At 43.3% G+C, this 18,640-nt stretch overlaps 1 protein-coding gene across 1 annotated transcript in view; it reads right to left on the bottom strand.

Moving 5' to 3' along the window:
- The window catches only part of PIK3AP1 (phosphoinositide-3-kinase adaptor protein 1), a 113,881-nt gene that overhangs the window by 51,100 nt on the left and 44,141 nt on the right, over window positions 1-18,640 (bottom strand). The window contains exons 3-7 of the mRNA XM_082611352.1: window positions 9,721-9,857; window positions 7,140-7,284; window positions 4,900-5,042; window positions 4,639-4,771; window positions 2,256-2,452 (exon numbers count right to left, since the gene is read on the bottom strand). Of these exons, the coding sequence (XP_082467478.1) occupies window positions 2,256-2,452; window positions 4,639-4,771; window positions 4,900-5,042; window positions 7,140-7,284; window positions 9,721-9,857 (755 nt within the window). The remainder of the gene's footprint in view (window positions 1-2,255; window positions 2,453-4,638; window positions 4,772-4,899; window positions 5,043-7,139; window positions 7,285-9,720; window positions 9,858-18,640) is intronic.

The raw sequence follows: 18,640 nt of genomic DNA on the forward strand, positions 1-18,640 counted from the left end.
TGTTCCCTGGTCAAAAGATGTGAAAACCAAAGCTCAGAAAAATCTAGTGCCTTATTCATGGGTCTGCAATCCTGGCTTCTGACCTTTCTACTATACCCTAGTGGTTCCTCAAATGGCAACAAATGGCACACAAAGGTATAACCCTTGCTGATTAGCCAAATGGAAATTCAAATGGGCTAAACAGGGCTGCAGCCAAGGTGCTCTTGCGCTTGTGTGTAGTCAGAAGTCCCTTGGGGACTTGGTCCACTAGTTCCTTCCTGTTCCTTCCATTAGGCTGCTTCAAAGTGCCTGACAGCACACTGCTCCAAAGTGCCCGCCTCAGTTTTACATCCTGTGCCCAAGAGGAGAGACGGTCTTGGGTGAAATGCCCTGAAGTCAGAGAGGCCCCCTTTGTCATTCTGCCTCCAGGTGGTTGTGAAGTCAGAGAGGTGGCTTCTCTGAAACCCCTGCACAACTTTTCCTTGTAAGAAACTGTGGTGTTTCACAATCCTTATTTCAGCATCAACCCACAGAAATCCTCATTTTCATCATCACTACCCCAAGAGAGCCAATCTGCTATCTGACACTCCGTGTTGGTTTCCTGATGAGCCCCAAGGAGTGGACCAGGTGACAGCTGTGGAGTGTTGGAGACTCAAGGTCTGGCATTTGGTTCTGATATGGTGGAAAGAGGAAACGGGACGGTTCTTAGAGGTCATGAACAACACAGAGCAGCAGCCTTTTAGGGGCTGTGCTGGAGATGCATCAGTTGAAGTGATTGTAGTTAGAAAACAAAGATGATAGGACAAATGTGAACCAGATTAACCTCAGTGCAAACTAGAAGTGCATCTTTCCACGTCCCTGTGACAGAAAGTAGGATAATGCTCCCCAGCTTTACCATCAGCTAGGTTCAAATCCTACCTCCACCCTCACTAGTGTGGGACCCTTGGCACAATGACTCGGCCTTTCTAGGCCCTTTTCCTCCTTTGTTGAAGACAGAGGACAATACTGTCAACCTCAAAGGACTGTGGTGAGGATTAAAGGAGATAATGCATTTGCCAATCAACTAAATTCAACAGATCGTAGTGATTAATATGAATACAGTATGTTCTTAATAAAAACTATTGGCAGGGAAATGAAACACTGCAGTTTACACATTTGTGACTCCAAAGTAAACTGAAGTAAACACTCCTGGACTCTAAGTACCTTTTAGACTCATTTAAGTCAATGATGCCCCAAACAGGCACTCATGCTATTCTGTTTATTCAATACATTTAATCACCCCCTAAATTTTGGGAGGCCTCCTCTGTATGTCTCAGTGAGTCGTTGCCTTGTAGATTGTCAAGCACAGAGCAGAAAGGTAAGTTTCTGGGGAGGTGTCAGGCTCACTCCTGTCTGGAGGTCGTGTTAATTGTTCCTTTTCAGGTCACAGCCCCATGTGAGAGGATGAGCTATTCCCACGTCACTGCTGTGAACTGTGAAAATGGAGGAAAACCAGAAAAGGGTCGAGACAGGAAGGGCAGCTGCCTCCAAAACAATGGAAGCAATACTGGGGCATGCAACAAGGCCTAGGCATGGGATGAGATTACACTTAAAGACAGACCCAGAAGTCAGTGATCAAGGAGGATCTGTGGGTCCAAAACCAGGGAAGCAGATAAACCTTAAGACGGGCAGGGGCTCAGAAAGAGAGAGAGGTTGTCAGCAGAAGGTGGGGCCTCACGGTTGGCCTCCCTGAAGCCTCAGGTGCAGAGCTTTACTGTGGTCTCTGCTAAGGAAGGAACCAAGCCTAACAGTTCACCTGGGCCTGACAGTGGGCAAGGGAGTGGGGGGCATCCTGCCAAGTACCCTGGAGGTGGGGGGGGAGGTGACTGAGAAAGAGGGATCAGCATCTACCTTCAGCAGATTCACTCTATCAATGCTCTGTAAATTCTTCAAGGGTGGATCTCAGTGCTTTACACATATTATTTCTTCTTATTCTCAAAACAACCCTAAGGGTAGAATTATTATAAACTTTCTCCGCATATCACGAAACTGAGAGAGACAGAGGACAGATACATGATTTGCCCAAAGGCACATGCTGACAAGTATTGGTGAGGAATTTGGATTCAGATCCATGTGACTCCAGAACTCATCTCTTAAGCCCACGCATACTGGCCCTGCCAGAAGAGGCATGTGAGAACACGCTAGAGATGAAATCCACCCAGGTCTTTAGTGAAAAGGCAGCCCTGGAACCACATGGTACATTTCTAATCCTAGAGCCTCTCCTGCCTTGACCTTACCACATACTCGTCGATGAACTGCCGCAGGTCCCGGAAGCCGTGCTTCTCAGCAATGGTGTTGGGGTAGTGGCCATGCTTGTTGGCCACACTATAGGCCTGTAGGGCTCCTGGGCAGGTGAGCAACAAGGCAGTGAGGTTCTTCAGTCCATACTTGGCAGCAAAGTGCAACAAAGTGGGCAGCTCTTCATCCCTCTGATCTGAAAAATTGTCAAGGAAAACTTAATGGTCAGATAAAAAGGAAGGCATGGGGTGGTGGGGCGACTTCCCTGGAGGTCCAGTGGTTAAGACTCTGCACTTCCACTGCAGGGGTCGTGGGTTTGATCCCTGGTCAGGGAACTAAGATCCCACTTGCTGCATGGCATGGCCAAAAGATTAAAAAAAAAAAAAAGAAAGGAAGGCACGGGGCACCTTGCTCATGGAGATGAAGCTAGAAGCCTAGCAGGTGCTCAATCATTACTTCTTGGTTGTTTGACCTAACATCTAACAGCTTCTTCTGTGGCACCACTGAAGATGACAGAAGAAATGATATATCAATTAATTAGCAAATCTAATCATTAATATTCTACCTTCTTTCTTTAAAAGGATCGGAGAATCCTGAGAAATAATACTAGTCCAAAATGTGCTGATGTTCTAAGGGCTTAAGCAGCAGCCACAAAGTACAACAGGGATCATGTTTTGACGTTCTCTTAAAATTTCAGAGCACTTTAAAACAATTGCTTTACGCTGATTAAAAGAAAGAAATCCTGGGACTTCCCTGGCGGTCCAGTGGTTAGAACTCAGCGTTTTCACTGCCGAGGGCACAGGTTTGATCCCTGGTCGGGGAACTAAGATCCCGCAAGCCATGTGGCGCAGCCAAAAATATATATATATCCATCTTCTTAGCTCTTACACCCGATTTCATAAAGTATGCCAAGTAATCCCAGGGCTGTTACTTAGCCTTTCTGTGGTCCTTAGTTTTGAACTAGAAAATATTTCCAGACTATCTCAAAGGGACCTGGAAGGATTAACAAGATGGTTTTCAATGAGCTCTTTGTTTAGGACAGGTTTTGAATGATGGTATTAATGCGTGGGAACCCCAGGATGCCCATTAACCCTCTGATTTGTGGGAAACAAAGTACTTCTGAGAGTCATTGGATCCCCATGACACCTTCCACCTACTAATATCTGGATACGGCAAGTTAAACTCAACCAAGGAAATAGACGTGTTTGTGTTGTGGAGTTGGGGACAAACCTTTTTTTTAAATTTTCATAAAAGTTGATTTCTAAACCCGAGTGATAGATAGATGTATATATACATATATTTTATGTGTGTGTGTATACACACACATACACACACACACACACACATACATATGTATTTTTTTAAATAAGACAAACCCAGCTTCCTATTCACCAGGATATGATCCATGGAACGAAGGTCTGAAAATGTCCCCAGGATCCCCCTGAGCCTCAAGTTCAAGAATAGAGCATATTAACACCTGTTGGAAGTGACGCAAGAACATTCCACAGTAGGAAAATGGAGAGAGGCAACAAGAGAATGCGCCCAGGAGAAGGACATGAAGGTAATATAACCTCATCCTTATGGTTCTCGGAGGCTGTGGAAAGATGGAACGCAGGCACTGGGTAACCAGGGGCTTGGGTCTCATTTGTGTAGTGCAGCTGAGATGTGAAGGAAGAGTGGTGTCTACAAAAGAACCATACCAGGCGCGCCAGGCATCATCCCCATGCAAGTGTTTCTCCCAGCTCCCGGCATGTCACATATGCCCACGAGACTGCTCCTCCCTCATCAAACAAATATTTGTTTTGAGCCTACAGTGAGCCACCAGGCACTGTCCCTGTCGTCATCCAGCTGACAGACTAGCAAAAAAGACAGACACAGCTGAAGAGTACAAGAACCCAGCATGCTAGGGGAGCTGCAGTAGGTAGATGGAACCTACCCGAGGAAGTGCTGCAGGATGAGGGGAGGAAGAAACGGCGTTCCCATGGGTCGAGGTGGCAAGAGGCAGGGCGGAATTTTCATTAGGTAAAAGAAGTTCATACCTTCCACAGAGCAGAGCACAGAAGCCAAGGGAGAGAGTAGAGAGAGGTGAGAGCAGAAATGCAGCAGGAGCCCCTTGGGAAGGCCTTGTATAAAGGTTGAGGAGTTTGGACTTTATCTAGAAGACAAGTGGGAAACACAAAGGATTTTTAGTAAGGGGATGACATATTCAGATTTACAATTTGGAAGAATCCCGGGCTAGCCAGAGAAGAATGACTGCTTCTCAGAGGATGAGCTGTAGAGCAGGACCCAGCAGAAAACATGAGCACGGGCTGACTGCACACTGAAACCGACAAACTGGAATCAACCCACTGCTGGTTTCCTGAGGTTTGACTGTTGACTTACTTGTCATCATATCTTCTTCTTCCAGCTGGCTGATTCCAAAGAGGTGCAGCCCACTTGCAGGGATGTTGTTCTTTAGGGACTCTGTTAGCAGTTTATCAAGGGTCTCTGTGTTGTAGGGCACAATTTTAAAGGCCTAAATACAAAAGTGAAGATGGTCAGATTTTAAATCCAGCTATCTCCCATCCAGCAGATTTGAGACTGGTGAACCATGAGCAGAAACTACAGGTCCAGAAAACTCCAGTGTCCTTTCATCATCCTTACCTGACACATGAACTCCACAGGATTTGCAGCATTGGACAATAAATTCCCAATTTCCTCCATGTCAGTATAATAGCTGATAATGGTTTCGCACACCACTAAATCCCCAGAATATATCTTCAGAGAAACATTCCCAGATGATAGGTCTGAACAGAAGAAAAGATACTATAAAACTGCTCTTTTTTTGTAGTACAAGAGTACAGGGAAAAGCGTTCATGGATTACTTAAATGGTGAAGAAATTAATTGGGGACTGGAAGAAAGATCTTGGAGGTGAGCTGCAAGATTGGGAAGTGAGGGAAACAGTAGAAGTAGCAGTGGGCACACTAACACACGGGAGGGCTCTGAGTCAGAGGAATTATCCTCACTGGGTCTGCAATTTAACTTTCGGAAGATTTTCATCTGTTTTGCTCATTACTGTAGGCCCAGTGTCACAACAGACAGGAAGAAGAGTTGAATTTAAAGCACTTTATACAAAGGGCAGTGGTCGCCAGAGGTGGGACCTGGCGGTGGGACTCCGAGCTTCCGCCCCATTGGGCCAGTAGAATTGATTCACTTGCTCTGCTGCCGTCATTACTATGTGCTCTCCTTGGGTGCTCTCTCTCTTCTACACCACAGGAAGGGGTTTTGAGGGGAAAAGAAAAAACTAAAAATACACCAGCCATAAACATTCGATTCACAAAAGAGGAAATGCGACAAGTAGAGAACATGGAAAAATATTTAACCTCACTACAAATCAAAGGAATACAAATTAAAACAATGGACTACTTTTTAGAAACATATCAAATTAGCAAAAATATTCAAAGTGATAATGCCTAGCATTGGTGACAGTATAGCAAATAAATGAGAATAGTAATATTTCATACAGCAATTAAGCACTATCTTCCAGGACCCTTAAAAATGCCCATTGTTTCAGGGATTCCATCTCAAGGACATAATCCTAAACACAAAAGAAAAAAACCCTGCCTGCATAAAGATGCTCAATATATCATCATTTAAAATAATAAGACAATAAAACCAGACATAGAGAATGGACTTGAGGACACGGGGCAGGGGAAGGGTAAGCTGGGATGAAGAGAGAGAGTGCACTGACACATATACACTACCAAATGTAAAACAGATAGCTAGTGGGAAGTAGTCACATGGCACAGGGAGATCAGCTCAGTGCTTTGTGACCACCTAGAGGGGTGGGATAGGGAGGGTGGGAGGGAGACGTAAGAGGGAGGGGATATGGGGATATATGTATACATATAGCTGACTCACTTTGCTATACAGCAGAAACTCACACACCATTGTAAAGCAATTATACTCCAATAAAGATGTTAAAAATAAATAAATAAATAAATAAATAAATAAAATAAGACAGTAAGAAATCAGAAATTACATAAATATGCAACAATGAGGAAATGAAAAATTAAAAGATGATACTTCTATTCAACTGAGTATTATACAGCTTTAAACATTATGGTTTTAAGATATAGATCCAACACAAGGGACTGGTTTTATAAATTATGGTACATCTGTACCATGGATTACCTTGCAACCATTAGCATCATTTTGTAAAAGAGTATTTATTAACATGGGAATATATTCATAGTGTATTTCCAGGTAATGAAAGTTGGTTACAAGACATAAAGCTATGTACACAGATGTGGAAAAATACAGAAACCAGTGATTTCCTTGGCAGGGTGGGCATATGGGTAATTTTCTATCTACTTTCTTTTATGGTTACTGTATTCTCCAAGTTTGCTGTATGAGCACACATTACTTTTGTAATAGAAAAAATATGTTATAAAATGGAAAGTTACAAACTCCCTGTAATAGTACAGGGATAAAGGGATGAAGAGAGAATAAATGAAGATTACATAAAGAAAAACGGAATATAAGGTAATAGATTCTATTGGAACAACTATGTTTATAAAAATTATGAAAAAAGGCAAAAAAGACTGAGTGGTAGGGTGTCAGATGACTTTTTCCCCCACTTTTCCTATTTTTCTCTAATTTCAAAAAATGTTAATATATGAACTTTATAAACATTTTAGTATATCCATCTCCCCCCGCCCCAATCACACATGTATGTTTATATAACTTCCTTTTCCTTTAAATAGAACATGGCAACCAAATCCAAATCTTGGCTGTCACTTTTCTCAGTGGCTGATGAAGACAGTTGTCGGCAAGTAAAAGAAAGTAAGAGGGGGACTCTTCACATGATGCCTAATTTCTGGAGGTAAATGGGGCAACTTACTGGGAGCTTTCATGGAAACGGTGTACTCATTCTCCAGCTTGGCATCCACCGTTATCGAGGGAGAATCCTCAGGAGAAAATTCGGCTTCTGTTTTCACCCTCTCATCCAGCTTACATCTCACAATGACGTAGACAGTGGTTTCTGCCTGGAACGGGAAACCAGTCATTGTCCCTTCTCCCTCCTGTTAGGGTGCTGAGCCAGAGGGCCTCCCCAGCTTCTGCAGCCCCAGCTCTACCTAGTGAGGCTGTTCCAGAGCAGGGTGGGGTCTGCAGTCCAGTGGCGGGCAGTGACTGCTTGCCATGAGTCCCAACAAGACAAGTTACAAAAACCAAGAGTGAACATTTATAAACCTTAATAGCAATTTGATAGAGTAATTTTAGGTCTGTCAAACCTAATAATAATTTTAAAACCTGGGGCTTGTATTTCATATGTCTTTTTATTTAATTTTTATAGCATTTCTTTTTGTTGTATATTATAAAAGTATTGGTCCATGGCAGAATTGGAAATTTAAAACAACAAAAATTTTTTAAAGTTCTTCACCACAGATAGTTTGAGAAGCACTATTCTAGATCAGCCTTGCTATTCAAAGCGAGGCCAAGGGACCAGCAGCATTGGCATCCCTGAAAGCTTGTTAGAAATGCAGAATCTCAAGCCTGCCTGGACCGACCACACCAGAGTCTGCATTTTACCAAGACCCCTGGGTGACTCATGCACCTTACAGAGTGAGAGGTACTGGTTTAGAGAAGCCCTCTTGGGTTCTGCAATTTATGCTGTTCTTAGATGGACAAAAATAACTTACTGGAGGATTAATTTTCCCAAGGCACTGAGCAACCTAAGTAGCTATTTTACATTGCTTTGAGACCTCCTGCCAAAACTGCTAAATGGAATGATCTGTTTTACTGGGCTGGTTACGCGATTAAGCTCTTAAGACACTGAACTGGAAAGAACAGGCCCTCCAAAAAGCAGGGGAGAAGGAGGAATTTCTGGCCATAGCTAATCCCCAAATGTTCATTGTAAGATTCTGCTCTCCAGCCCTTATAGTAGGCCTTCATGACAAGGGCCACGATTCCAGAACAGGTGGGAGGGGGATGTGGTCCTGGCTCACGGAGACTGCTTAGGGTGAATGTGAATGTGTTTGTGGTTGACCTGACTCCCACTGCAGGTCCAGCCCTCTCCCACCTGCCCCTTCTCCCAGGGAGCATGGGGAGCCAGAGAAGACGAGTGTGTCTCTCCTATTGACGGTCAGGACCCAACCCCAGCCCAGCCGCCCCAGGAGCCAGGGACCAGGAGCAGGCAACAATGAGAATCCTGGGTCAGTGGCAACAAGCACAGGAGAAGGAGCCAAAGCCTGGAAAACCAGGGGGCATGGGAGGGGCATCATCCTTTAGTTCTAAACCCTCTCCCCACAGGCACCCACCAGCGTGGTCTCAGGATGAAAGGGGCATGGGGCAGGCAGGAAGGAGCACGAGGACACTGGAAACTGAAATAAATGCCCACTACAAAGGCCTGGACAGTAAGGAAAAGGAGTGAAGTGGGTACAAAGAAAGGGGAGTGATGAGAACCAGCGACCTGGGGATGCACAGCCCCATCTAAAAGGTCACTTGACCCAGCTGCTCATCTCAGGCCTGGTATTACCAGATTCTGATTCAAAGGAGGCTGGAAACAGGTTTTCATGCCTAACTCTTTAGAACACTGTGCAGCTGGAACCAAACATGTCTATGAGTTCAATCCAACCCGAAGCAGCAGTTTGCAGCCCTCATGGAGGGAGTCCTTGCCCAATGCCTTGTGGCCTCAGGCTGCGCAGAAAACCACTCACAAGTGCAGGGAAGCTAGGACTTCCCATTTCCATGGCCATCATGCCCTCTTGCCTACAGGAGCCCACAGTGGCAAACTTAGCACAGGGCTCCTACCCACAAAAAAGTGTTTCAGTGCTCTGAACCAGTATCACACATTTCTCATCAGGAAAAGAAAGATAATGAAAAACTATCAATACTATGGTAGGATTCAAATGACAGTGGCCCATCAGTTGGCCATCACATTCAGGTCACCTCTTAACATAGGTCCTACCCCTGGAAACATTAGTCACATGCTCAGGCATTAATTTTCTCCCTTTTGCAAGCAATGCTGGGCAGCAAGTTTCAGCCACCGAGATTCAAGGCATTCATTTGGGCCGTAAAGGGGGCCAGTTGATGGAGAAGCAAGCTCTCAAAATGCCCAGCGCTAGGCTGGAAGGAACAGACCCCGGCCTCTAACTCCAGGGTTGGCATACAAGTGTTTTGTAATGTTCACGTCTGCTGGTCTTCAACACGTTCTAAGTTTTTGATCATGAACTTAATGTCTTAGATTGATGACACATACATTCCTGGGCTCATCTCCCTTTGACTTAAAGGAGTGAGGTGTGCCCAGGGCCCAGGCACCGGGGGTCCCAGGGTAGCTAGTGCACAGGGAAACCCCACGGGAAGGCTGGGATTACAGTAAGGTGCAACAGGAGAACCCCGCTCCCTTTACTACAACAAACTTCCACTGAAAAGTCCCAAAGCCCACGCTCCAACATCCATCCACCAGCCCCAGCAGTGCCTACCCCACAGCGGATGCGGTCCGGCTGCACCACCATCAGGTTCCCGGGTGAAGTCTTCGGGGGCAGGCTCTGCTGCTCCGAGTAGGGAAGGACCTTCTCGTCCTCGGTCTCAGTGTCAGTGACTGAGTCGCAGCCAGAATCTGTGGCACAGAGAACACGGCTGAATGGACAGAGAAGGAAGCAGTGCTGGGCATGTTCCACCCCCATTAAAACCCCAAAAGTTACCAAATAGGAAATGGCTCTGACCGTCAAACAAATACAGGCTGAAGGTAGTGACTCAGGAAATCATGAAAGAGGACCTCATGGGGAAAAGTCAACCACCATGGAGGCCATGAAGGGAGGGTGAAGACAAGAGGACGATGGTGTGGAGAAAAGCCAAAAAATTTGAGGCGGGCTGCTGTCTGAGGCTGACAGGTCTAGTCGCAAACAATAGACTTCTGGAAGCTTTACCTCTGGACTTCTTGCAGGGCTGGCTTCAGTGATTGTGAGGAAAGAGGCCCCTTCTCCTCGGGGGGGGGGTGTCAAGAACGGACTGTCCACTTAAAGGTCATCTTTTGAACATCAAGTAAAACCTGCACTTTCCAGGAAGCGATTATTCCTCAGGGTCATGGCTAGCTAACATACTCTCTCTGGAGCAAGGGTAAAAAGCAATCACTTTCAACAAATCTTAGAGTATAACTGGGTTCCAAATCAGTACCACAGCCAACACCTCTGCTGTGGAAAGATTAGAGCGTGCACAGATTCAGTGAAGGCGAGCAGGGGTGTGCAGATAGGGTGTGGCACAGAATGAGATAATGCTGAGATGGGGTAAGTGGAACCTACCAGCGTTCTAGGGCGGGGGCTCTTAACCAGGGCTCATTGATTGATAGGGTACCTGTGTGCAGGATTCTGTGTGTGTGTGCATGTGTGTGTGTGTGTTCCTCAAAGAGGAACAAAATGGTTAAGAATGGAAGGTTCATCTAGTCCCTTCGTTGGGCTTGCTCTTCTCCATTCCTAAACCACTGACAGAGCCAGACAAACATACTAGGTACTGCGAGGACATGAAGGTGAACCGGACGTCCATCCTACCTTCAGAGAACCCTCATCTAAAAGGGCTGGTGAGAGGTAGGGGTTAACTTGGCTGATTCCTGCAGGCTGGCCTCCCATGGAAGGAGTGCAATCCTTCCTGGGAGAAAGCTGGGGTGGCAGACCAGGCCACTGATATGTCCCCACAGAAAGCTGTAACACAAGCTTGCACTCTAGATCCCAGGTCATGTCAGGAATGGGATGAGGTGGCAGAGCAGGGATGGGGAACCAAGCACCACCGTGTCCTGGGGCTGTAACTGTGAGGCAAGGGCCTCCAGGGACCTTCTCAGGCTGGGAGAGGGGCCGAGGCTTCCCAGATACGCAATTGAAAAGCCCCACAGCCTTGGACAGGGGTCTTGTCCTACAGCCTGACATGTGTGCTGACAGATGTCTACACAAGGCCCCACAGTGTGATGGGCAGTGAGGCACGTACTCCTGCTGCTCATCCCCTCTCTGTGATTTCTCCCAAGACGCACTATTCCAGAAGGCCGGGCTGAGGGCAGCTTGGTCTCTGACCTTGTTCACACAGCAGGAATCCAGGCAGATCTTAGTGCTAAGAGAGGGGTCAAAGAACCCTGGGAGTTTCAAGGAGGAACTGTTTATCACTAGGCATCAGAACCATCAATCTCTTCTATCTTTCCTTTCCTTTCAGTCCTACCTCACTTACTCAGTGCTAATTATCCCCCTGCAAAGGCTAAGTGCAGTAGTCTTCCCACCTCTCTGCGGTCCAAGCGAAATTAACCAAAGGCTGCCATTTTCTCCATTGGATCTGCCCTTCCCCACATCCTTTTCTCCTTGACTGGTTACTACTAAAATGACCAGGGACCATCTCCATGGACAGAGCTGTACACGCCATCCAAGCAACTCCCACCCACCATGGGAATCTGTGAAAGAAAGAGCCAAAAAATTAGGGATAATATTCTTCTTCTTAATAATTATATAACACCACATCAAGCTTTAATTTTGTATTATTTGATGCCTGAACATGCCAGTTTTGCATTTCTGAAGTTCTTCCTGGATGAGAAAATAACCCCATTGACTTAAAACATTCAGTCAGTTTCTTAAAGCTGCAAGAAGTTCCCTGGAACTACTTATCGTTCTAGAATTGTTTAGACACTATTCTGTGTGGCTAGCGTGGTGGGTATCAACCTATTATAATTTACTGTACAGGTATAATCTCATTGGGATAGACACACAGTACAGTCTATTGCTTCAAAAAAAGAAATCTCTTCAGGGACTTCCCTCATGGTGCAGTGGTTAAGAATCTGCCTACCGGGGCTTCCCTGGTGGTGCAGTGGTTGGGAGTCCGCCCGCCGATGCAGGGGACACGGGTTCGTGCCCCGGTCCGGGAGGATCCCACATGCCGCGGAGCGGCTGGGCCCGTGAGCCATGGCCGCTGAGCCTGTGCGTCCGGAACCTGCGCTCCACAAGGGGAGAGGCCACAGCAGTGAGAGGCCCGCATAACGCAAAAAAAAAAAAAAAAAAAAAGAATCTGCCTACCAATGCAGGGACACAGGTTCAAGCCCTGGTCCAGGAAGATCCCACATGCCACAGAACAACTAAGCCCGTGCGCCACAACTACTGAGCCCGCGTGCCACAACTACTGAAGCCTGTGCGCCTAGAGCCCGTGCTTCACAACAAGAGAAGCCACCACAATGAGAAGCCCACGCACCGCAACGAAGAGTAGCCCCCACTCACCGCAGCTAGAGAAAGCCCATGTGCAGCAACGCAATGCAGTCATAAATTAATTAATTAATTAATTTAAAAAAAGAAAATCTCTTCATTTCTCCCAAATTACTGACCCAATTAGTTGGCTGGCCAAAGAGCCAAAGCTATAGTAAATATAATCAAGAAAAGAACAGAGAAATAGAAATAAGCGAAATAAGGAAGAGATGATAACAGCAGATATGGAGAAGAATTTTAGAAACATACTGATGTGAAAACTCATTGCTAAGAGTTTTTTTTTATTTCAATACAACTTTTATAGAAAAATATAAATTACCAAAATTGTCTCAAAATAAGTAGAAAATCTGACTAAAACAATAATCACACAGAAAATTTTTCTCACTTTTCAAATAAAATGTAAAGTACAGGTCACACACCCATTGCTGCATTGAATTTTAAATTGTAGTTGCCATGATGTTTTTCTTTACAACATTTAATTTTCCTATCTAGGAAAATTCCGTTTATATAGGTTTTGTGTCTCCTACTAAAGTTTAAAAAACAATAAAGGGTAGTCTTATTTTATATTAAATGTATCAAAAAATTAAACCAAGCAATTAAATACAATAGACAACTGCAAAATCAAGTTTCATTCTCATAAAAACTTAATATGTGGTAAAGAAAGCACTAAAAATCAGTACAGAATAAAGAAAATGGTTGGTGAGGATGATAGCAGATGGTACTGAAGAAATTTAGCTATTTGGGGTGGGCATGGAGGGACAGAGAGACTGTTTAGAATCTTCCTAATTCTTATACACTCCAAAATAAAATTTAGATGGATTACAGATTGAAATGAACAATGAAAACAAATTTTTAAAAATTAAAAAGATAAAAATATGGTTGAAAATTTTATCATTGTTTTGGGAAAAGATTTGTTTACCTTAAAAACAACTGAAGAAATACAATCCAAAAAGCAATAGAGTTGATGGCATGAATTTAAAATTTTAGTAAACAAATTTATAAAAACCTAAAAACTAAATTGTAATGCTTTGGCAGCATTAGTCATAATAGACACAGGTGGAAACAACCCAATAGTCCATTCTTTGATGAATGGATTGACAAATTATTCAGCCATAAAAGGAATAAAATACCAATATATGCTACAACATAGATGAACGTTGAAAACATTATGCTGAGTGAAAGAAACCAGCCACAAAAGACCACATATTATATGATTCCAAATATGCGATATGTCTGGAATAGGCACATCTATAGAAACAGAAAGTAGATTAGTTATTGCCTAGGGCTGGGGTTCTTGGGAAGCTGGGGGAGGTTGGGAGATTATAGCTAAAGGGTGTGAGGTTTCTTTTTGAGGTGATGAAAATATTCTAGAATTGACTGTAGTGATAGTTGCACAAGTCTGTGAATATACAAAAACATCATTGAATTGTACACTTTAAATGGGTAAATTGTTTGTTATGTGAATTATATCTCAATAAAACTGTTACCAAAAAATTCAATGGCAAACCACAAATTGGTTAAAAAATTTGACATAAATATGCCAAGGGGCTGATCTCCTTAATATATGAAAAGGTCATAGAAATCTCTTTAAAAATACCCAAAGCCCAATAAGTAGATAATTCACAAAGGAAGAAATAAAACTTACCTCCCCATTCAAAAAAATTAAAAATCATTCATTATCTCTAATCATCATGGAAATGCAAATAAAAATAATATATTACTATTTCACCTTTCCTAATTAGTAACTATTTGAAGGTGAGGTAGGACAGGTACTCTCATTTGTTGCTGAAGAAAGTATAAACTGGTACACCCTTTCTGGAAAGCCATGTGACCACATACAGAGAAAGAGCAAGTCTTTAAAATGTTCACATCTGGCCACATAATTCTACTTCTAGAAATCTCTCTTAAGGAGGAAAATAACTGTTCAAAATGTAGACAAAGATAGTGAACCAAGATGTCTGCTAAATCATTCTTTGCATGAGAAACTAAAAACAACCTGTCTGATAAAAGAATGTTAAAAATATTATTTTCAAAGAGTTTTAAGTAAAAGCTTATGATATGTTAAGCAAAAAAGCAGAATATAAAATCATATATCTTATAATGTAGTATATCAATTATATGAAGGAAAATGCATTTTAAAAGGTCAGAAGAAAATGTATGGATAAACTGCATGATCCTTCCCTCCCTCCTTCTTTTCTTCCTTCTTTCCTACCTTCCAACTGTTCATGTATTTTCATATTCTCCACAATGAGAAAGCACTTTGATGATGGGGATGGGTGAAGAGAGAAGTTAACACCTGAATCTTTTGGCTAATCACTTCATCAGCTTGGTATCATTTATGATGAGTTTGGTCCTCATAGTACAGCACTTAGCAGGTTTCCCCAGTGTTCAGATGGGTCCTATAAACAATCCCTTCCAGTAGGTCTATTCATTTCGTTACCTGAAATGAATTAGCTACTTGGCAGCTAATTCATTTCAAGAAGTCAGGCAGGATGCCATTCACTCTGTAGGGAGATTCTGGTGGCGCTGATTGACAGCACCTTCACTTAAGTTTCTTCAGCCACTTCGGCCTCTTCCACAGCACACTACAGACCAAGCCAGGGTCCAACCACTTGAGCAGATGCAGAGTTTCCTTTGAAGGAATACCAACCCAGACAAAAGTACCACTGAAACCCACCTGAAAGAGTGAGATGACCCCAAAGTTTCCCACTTAAACATGTAGATTCCTCTTGCCCCCTCCCCACCTTGAAGATAAACACCAGCTTTACTGTCCTGCGACTCAAATAAATAAAAGTTTGAGTGAAGGTACACTGAAAACCCCAAGGATCCTCGCCAGTTAAAGTCTTATTAAGACACCAATAGTATCCTTACTGCTTTAAAATTTAACAATATCCTCTCAGCTTTTATAAGGCCTGGAGAAACTCTGGAGAAATTATAGAAGACTTTCTTTGTGCATCCAGCTCATCTATAAAGGGCCCTCGTGGCAAACACTCCTTGAATTCAGTGGTAGGAAGTTTGTGTCCCCAGAGAACTTGGCTGCTTTCTCTCATTAGACAATAGAACAAGCTAACATGGTGTGTTTCACCTTCTGCCCTTGCTGCCAGGTAGCTCAGTTTCAATTTTGGTTCTTAACCACTGTTAACACTTTCATCCAGGTCTTGGTCTTTCCTATTTCTCTTGTTTATATTGTGTTATTTTGGAGGCTGCTTCAAAACTTTGGGGATCTAGGCAGGATGTGAATCAATCTTTCTCAAAACTGGTATCTGCCAAAAGTCCACAGATGTAGTCTTATGAGAGTCAGTGCTTGGGCTTTTCATTTAGATGACAATGCCTTTAAAATGGGATGAAAAGACATTCCAGATTATCTGGATGACCACATTATAACTGGGTCCAGCCACAGGACTGTGGTGCCCGTGTGTGTGTATCATTTTGCAACTAGGTCTCGCTAAGCTGTCAGGGGCTAATGAGGAAAGAAGACAGGGGGCAGGATGACATGTAAATGAGGCATTTGTGCCAAGTGAACACAAGAAGGTTTCCCCATACACTACTTCACACAGAGAAATGCAGTGGGAGATCGAAGTCCCACAGTAACACTGGGGAGCTGTAGCAAGTGTGACAGAATCAGCGAGCACCAGAGCTTTGTGCCACATTCATGATGCTGCTTCAGTAAATGACCATCATCTATGACAAAACAAATGTAAGGCTTCCCTGGTGGTGCACTGGTTGAGAGTCCGCCTGCCGATGCAGGGGATACGGGTTCATGCCCCGGTCCGGGAAGATCCCACATGCCGCGGAGAGGCTGGGCCCGTGAGTCATGGCTGCTGAGCCTGCGCGTCCGGAGCCTGTGCTCCGCAATGGGAGAGGCCACAACAGTGAGAGGCCCGCGTACCGCAAAAAAAAAAAAAAAAAAAAAAATGTAGTCAGTTTACCCTGTATTTATTTTATGCATGTATTTGTATCTGGTTCATTTGTTTTGCTTTTGGAGTTGGGAAAGAACAATAAGCATCAGGAGTTGAATATGTTTATACGTATTTCAACAACATCAAAATAATCTACCAACACTAAAGGCTCATAATTCTTTTTCCTTTACAAGGGAGTCTAAAAAGTTATTTAACATTATTTGGGTCTAAAGAAACTATGAATTTTAAATGAATTGAGCATGTGTATGCACTTGGACACACACCAAGCCACGTGGACAAGCTCATACTAGGTAAGAGGGCTGGTGACAGATTCCTGATTACTACTAATATTGACAACAATAAAAGTTACCATTTATTGAACGTCGTGGTGACTGCTTTAATAGTCAATCTCATTTAGTTCTCACATCAACCCTGTGAGATAGAAATCAATATCCTATTCCTATTCGATAGATGGAAACGCAGTGCCTGAAGGATTGAAGTAACCCAGCCCAGGTCGTGCAGCAAGCAAGCAAGAGGCAAAACGGGAGTTCGCCCCCAAGGGTCTGTGCCTCCTTTGAGGATGTGGACCAGGGCAGGAAGCAGCATCACTTGCTATTCCTGGTCTGGGGTTGTAACTGTAGCTCATGAGACATGACATAAACTTTTGCTCACCAACACCTGGTGGTCCTGCCTTGCTCTGAGCAATACTGCCTTGGTTAGGTATGCCATGACCTGCCACCACGGCCAACAGGCACATTCCAAGGATGGGGTTTAAGTCAAAAGACACTGAACTCCAACTGAACCAGCCAGGGTCCCACGTGCTCCAGGGGCCTCTGCCCCAAAGCTACAACTGTCTCACTTTCCAAATAAGTTTTCAGACCACAGTGCTTACTGCTTCTTTCCTGTACATTGGTGTTCAGTCAGGACTGTTTTTTGGTAGTCTGAGGGAGGGGTAGGGTAAGGATGGCCAGAGAATGATGTTTTCTGATCTTGAAGCATTTTTTTGTTTGTGTGTTTTGTTTTCCAGAATATAAAAGCTAACTTCTCTTGGAAGGTAATGCTAAGCTTTGGGGAAAGTACTATAAACAGATATCTTTATTCTTTAAAAGGACCACAACTGCCATTGTTGAGCATTTACTATAGGACAGGAGCCATGCAAAACCCTTGACATATGTGATTCTATTTTATCACAGCTAAGAGATTGGAATAATTCTGCCCATTTCACAGATGAAAAAAATAGGGCACTGAAATTTAAATAAATTGTCCAAGTCACACAGTGCACGCTGTATAGAAAGTTAACCCCCAAATCCATGCTCTCGTGCACTCTGATAGTTTCCCACACTGGGAAGCAGGTGACTGGTACACAGGAAATAATTCCAAAGTGTACAGCAAACATGCAGTGACACTGAGCCACATAGTAAGAAAGCAGTCCCCTTTCAATTCTTTCAATCCCACTCATATCAAGAAGAAAGGCTCAGTTTGGTAAGAGGATGCCTTTAACTTCTCCTTAACATGCTTACCTCTCTCTCTGAACCAGGGAAGGAACAAGGCCTTAAGTCCACAGGCTTCTGCAGGCATGAGTGTCTAGTAGAATTTACTACCACTGTTTTGTTTTTATTGTCTTTATTTTTATAGTTACCTTGTTTCTATCAAGAGATACTGTTTTTTCACTTATAGCAGCAAAGTTTCCTTTTAAAATAAATTTATTTAAATAAAAAAAAACGGGAATTGACTTAAAGAAAATATTGTTAAGAGTATAAGGAAAAGTTTGGAAACAGATAGTGGTAATAGTTGCACAACATTGTGAATGTATTTAATGCCAAATTGTATACTTAAAATTGGTTAAAATGGCAAATATTACGTTACATATGTATATACATATATGTGTATATGTATATATATATTCACAATTTTTAAAAATTGATAATCTAATATACCCCCCAAAACCATTGAATTATACACCCTATATGGGTAAATTGCATGGCATATAAATTATATCTCAAAAAAGCTGTTAAAAAAGATAAAGCAAAACCCATGTTGATGATCCTCAAGTGACTGAAGTTTGGGAAAAGCTGAATTATGCTATACTGCTTTCATTGTTGTTTTTTTTTATTCACTCATTTTATTTATTTATTTATTTTTTAATTAATTAAAAAAAATCTTTGGCTGCATTGGGTCTTCACTGTGGTGTGTAGGCTTCTCTTGCTGCAGAACACAGGCTCTAGGCGGGCAGGCTTCAGTAGTTGTGGCGCACGGGCTCAGTAGTTGTGGCTCGT

This window comes from Mesoplodon mirus, assembly GCF_964341445.2.
Source record: "Mesoplodon mirus genome assembly, chromosome: 2".
Lineage (NCBI taxonomy): Eukaryota > Metazoa > Chordata > Mammalia > Artiodactyla > Ziphiidae > Mesoplodon > Mesoplodon mirus.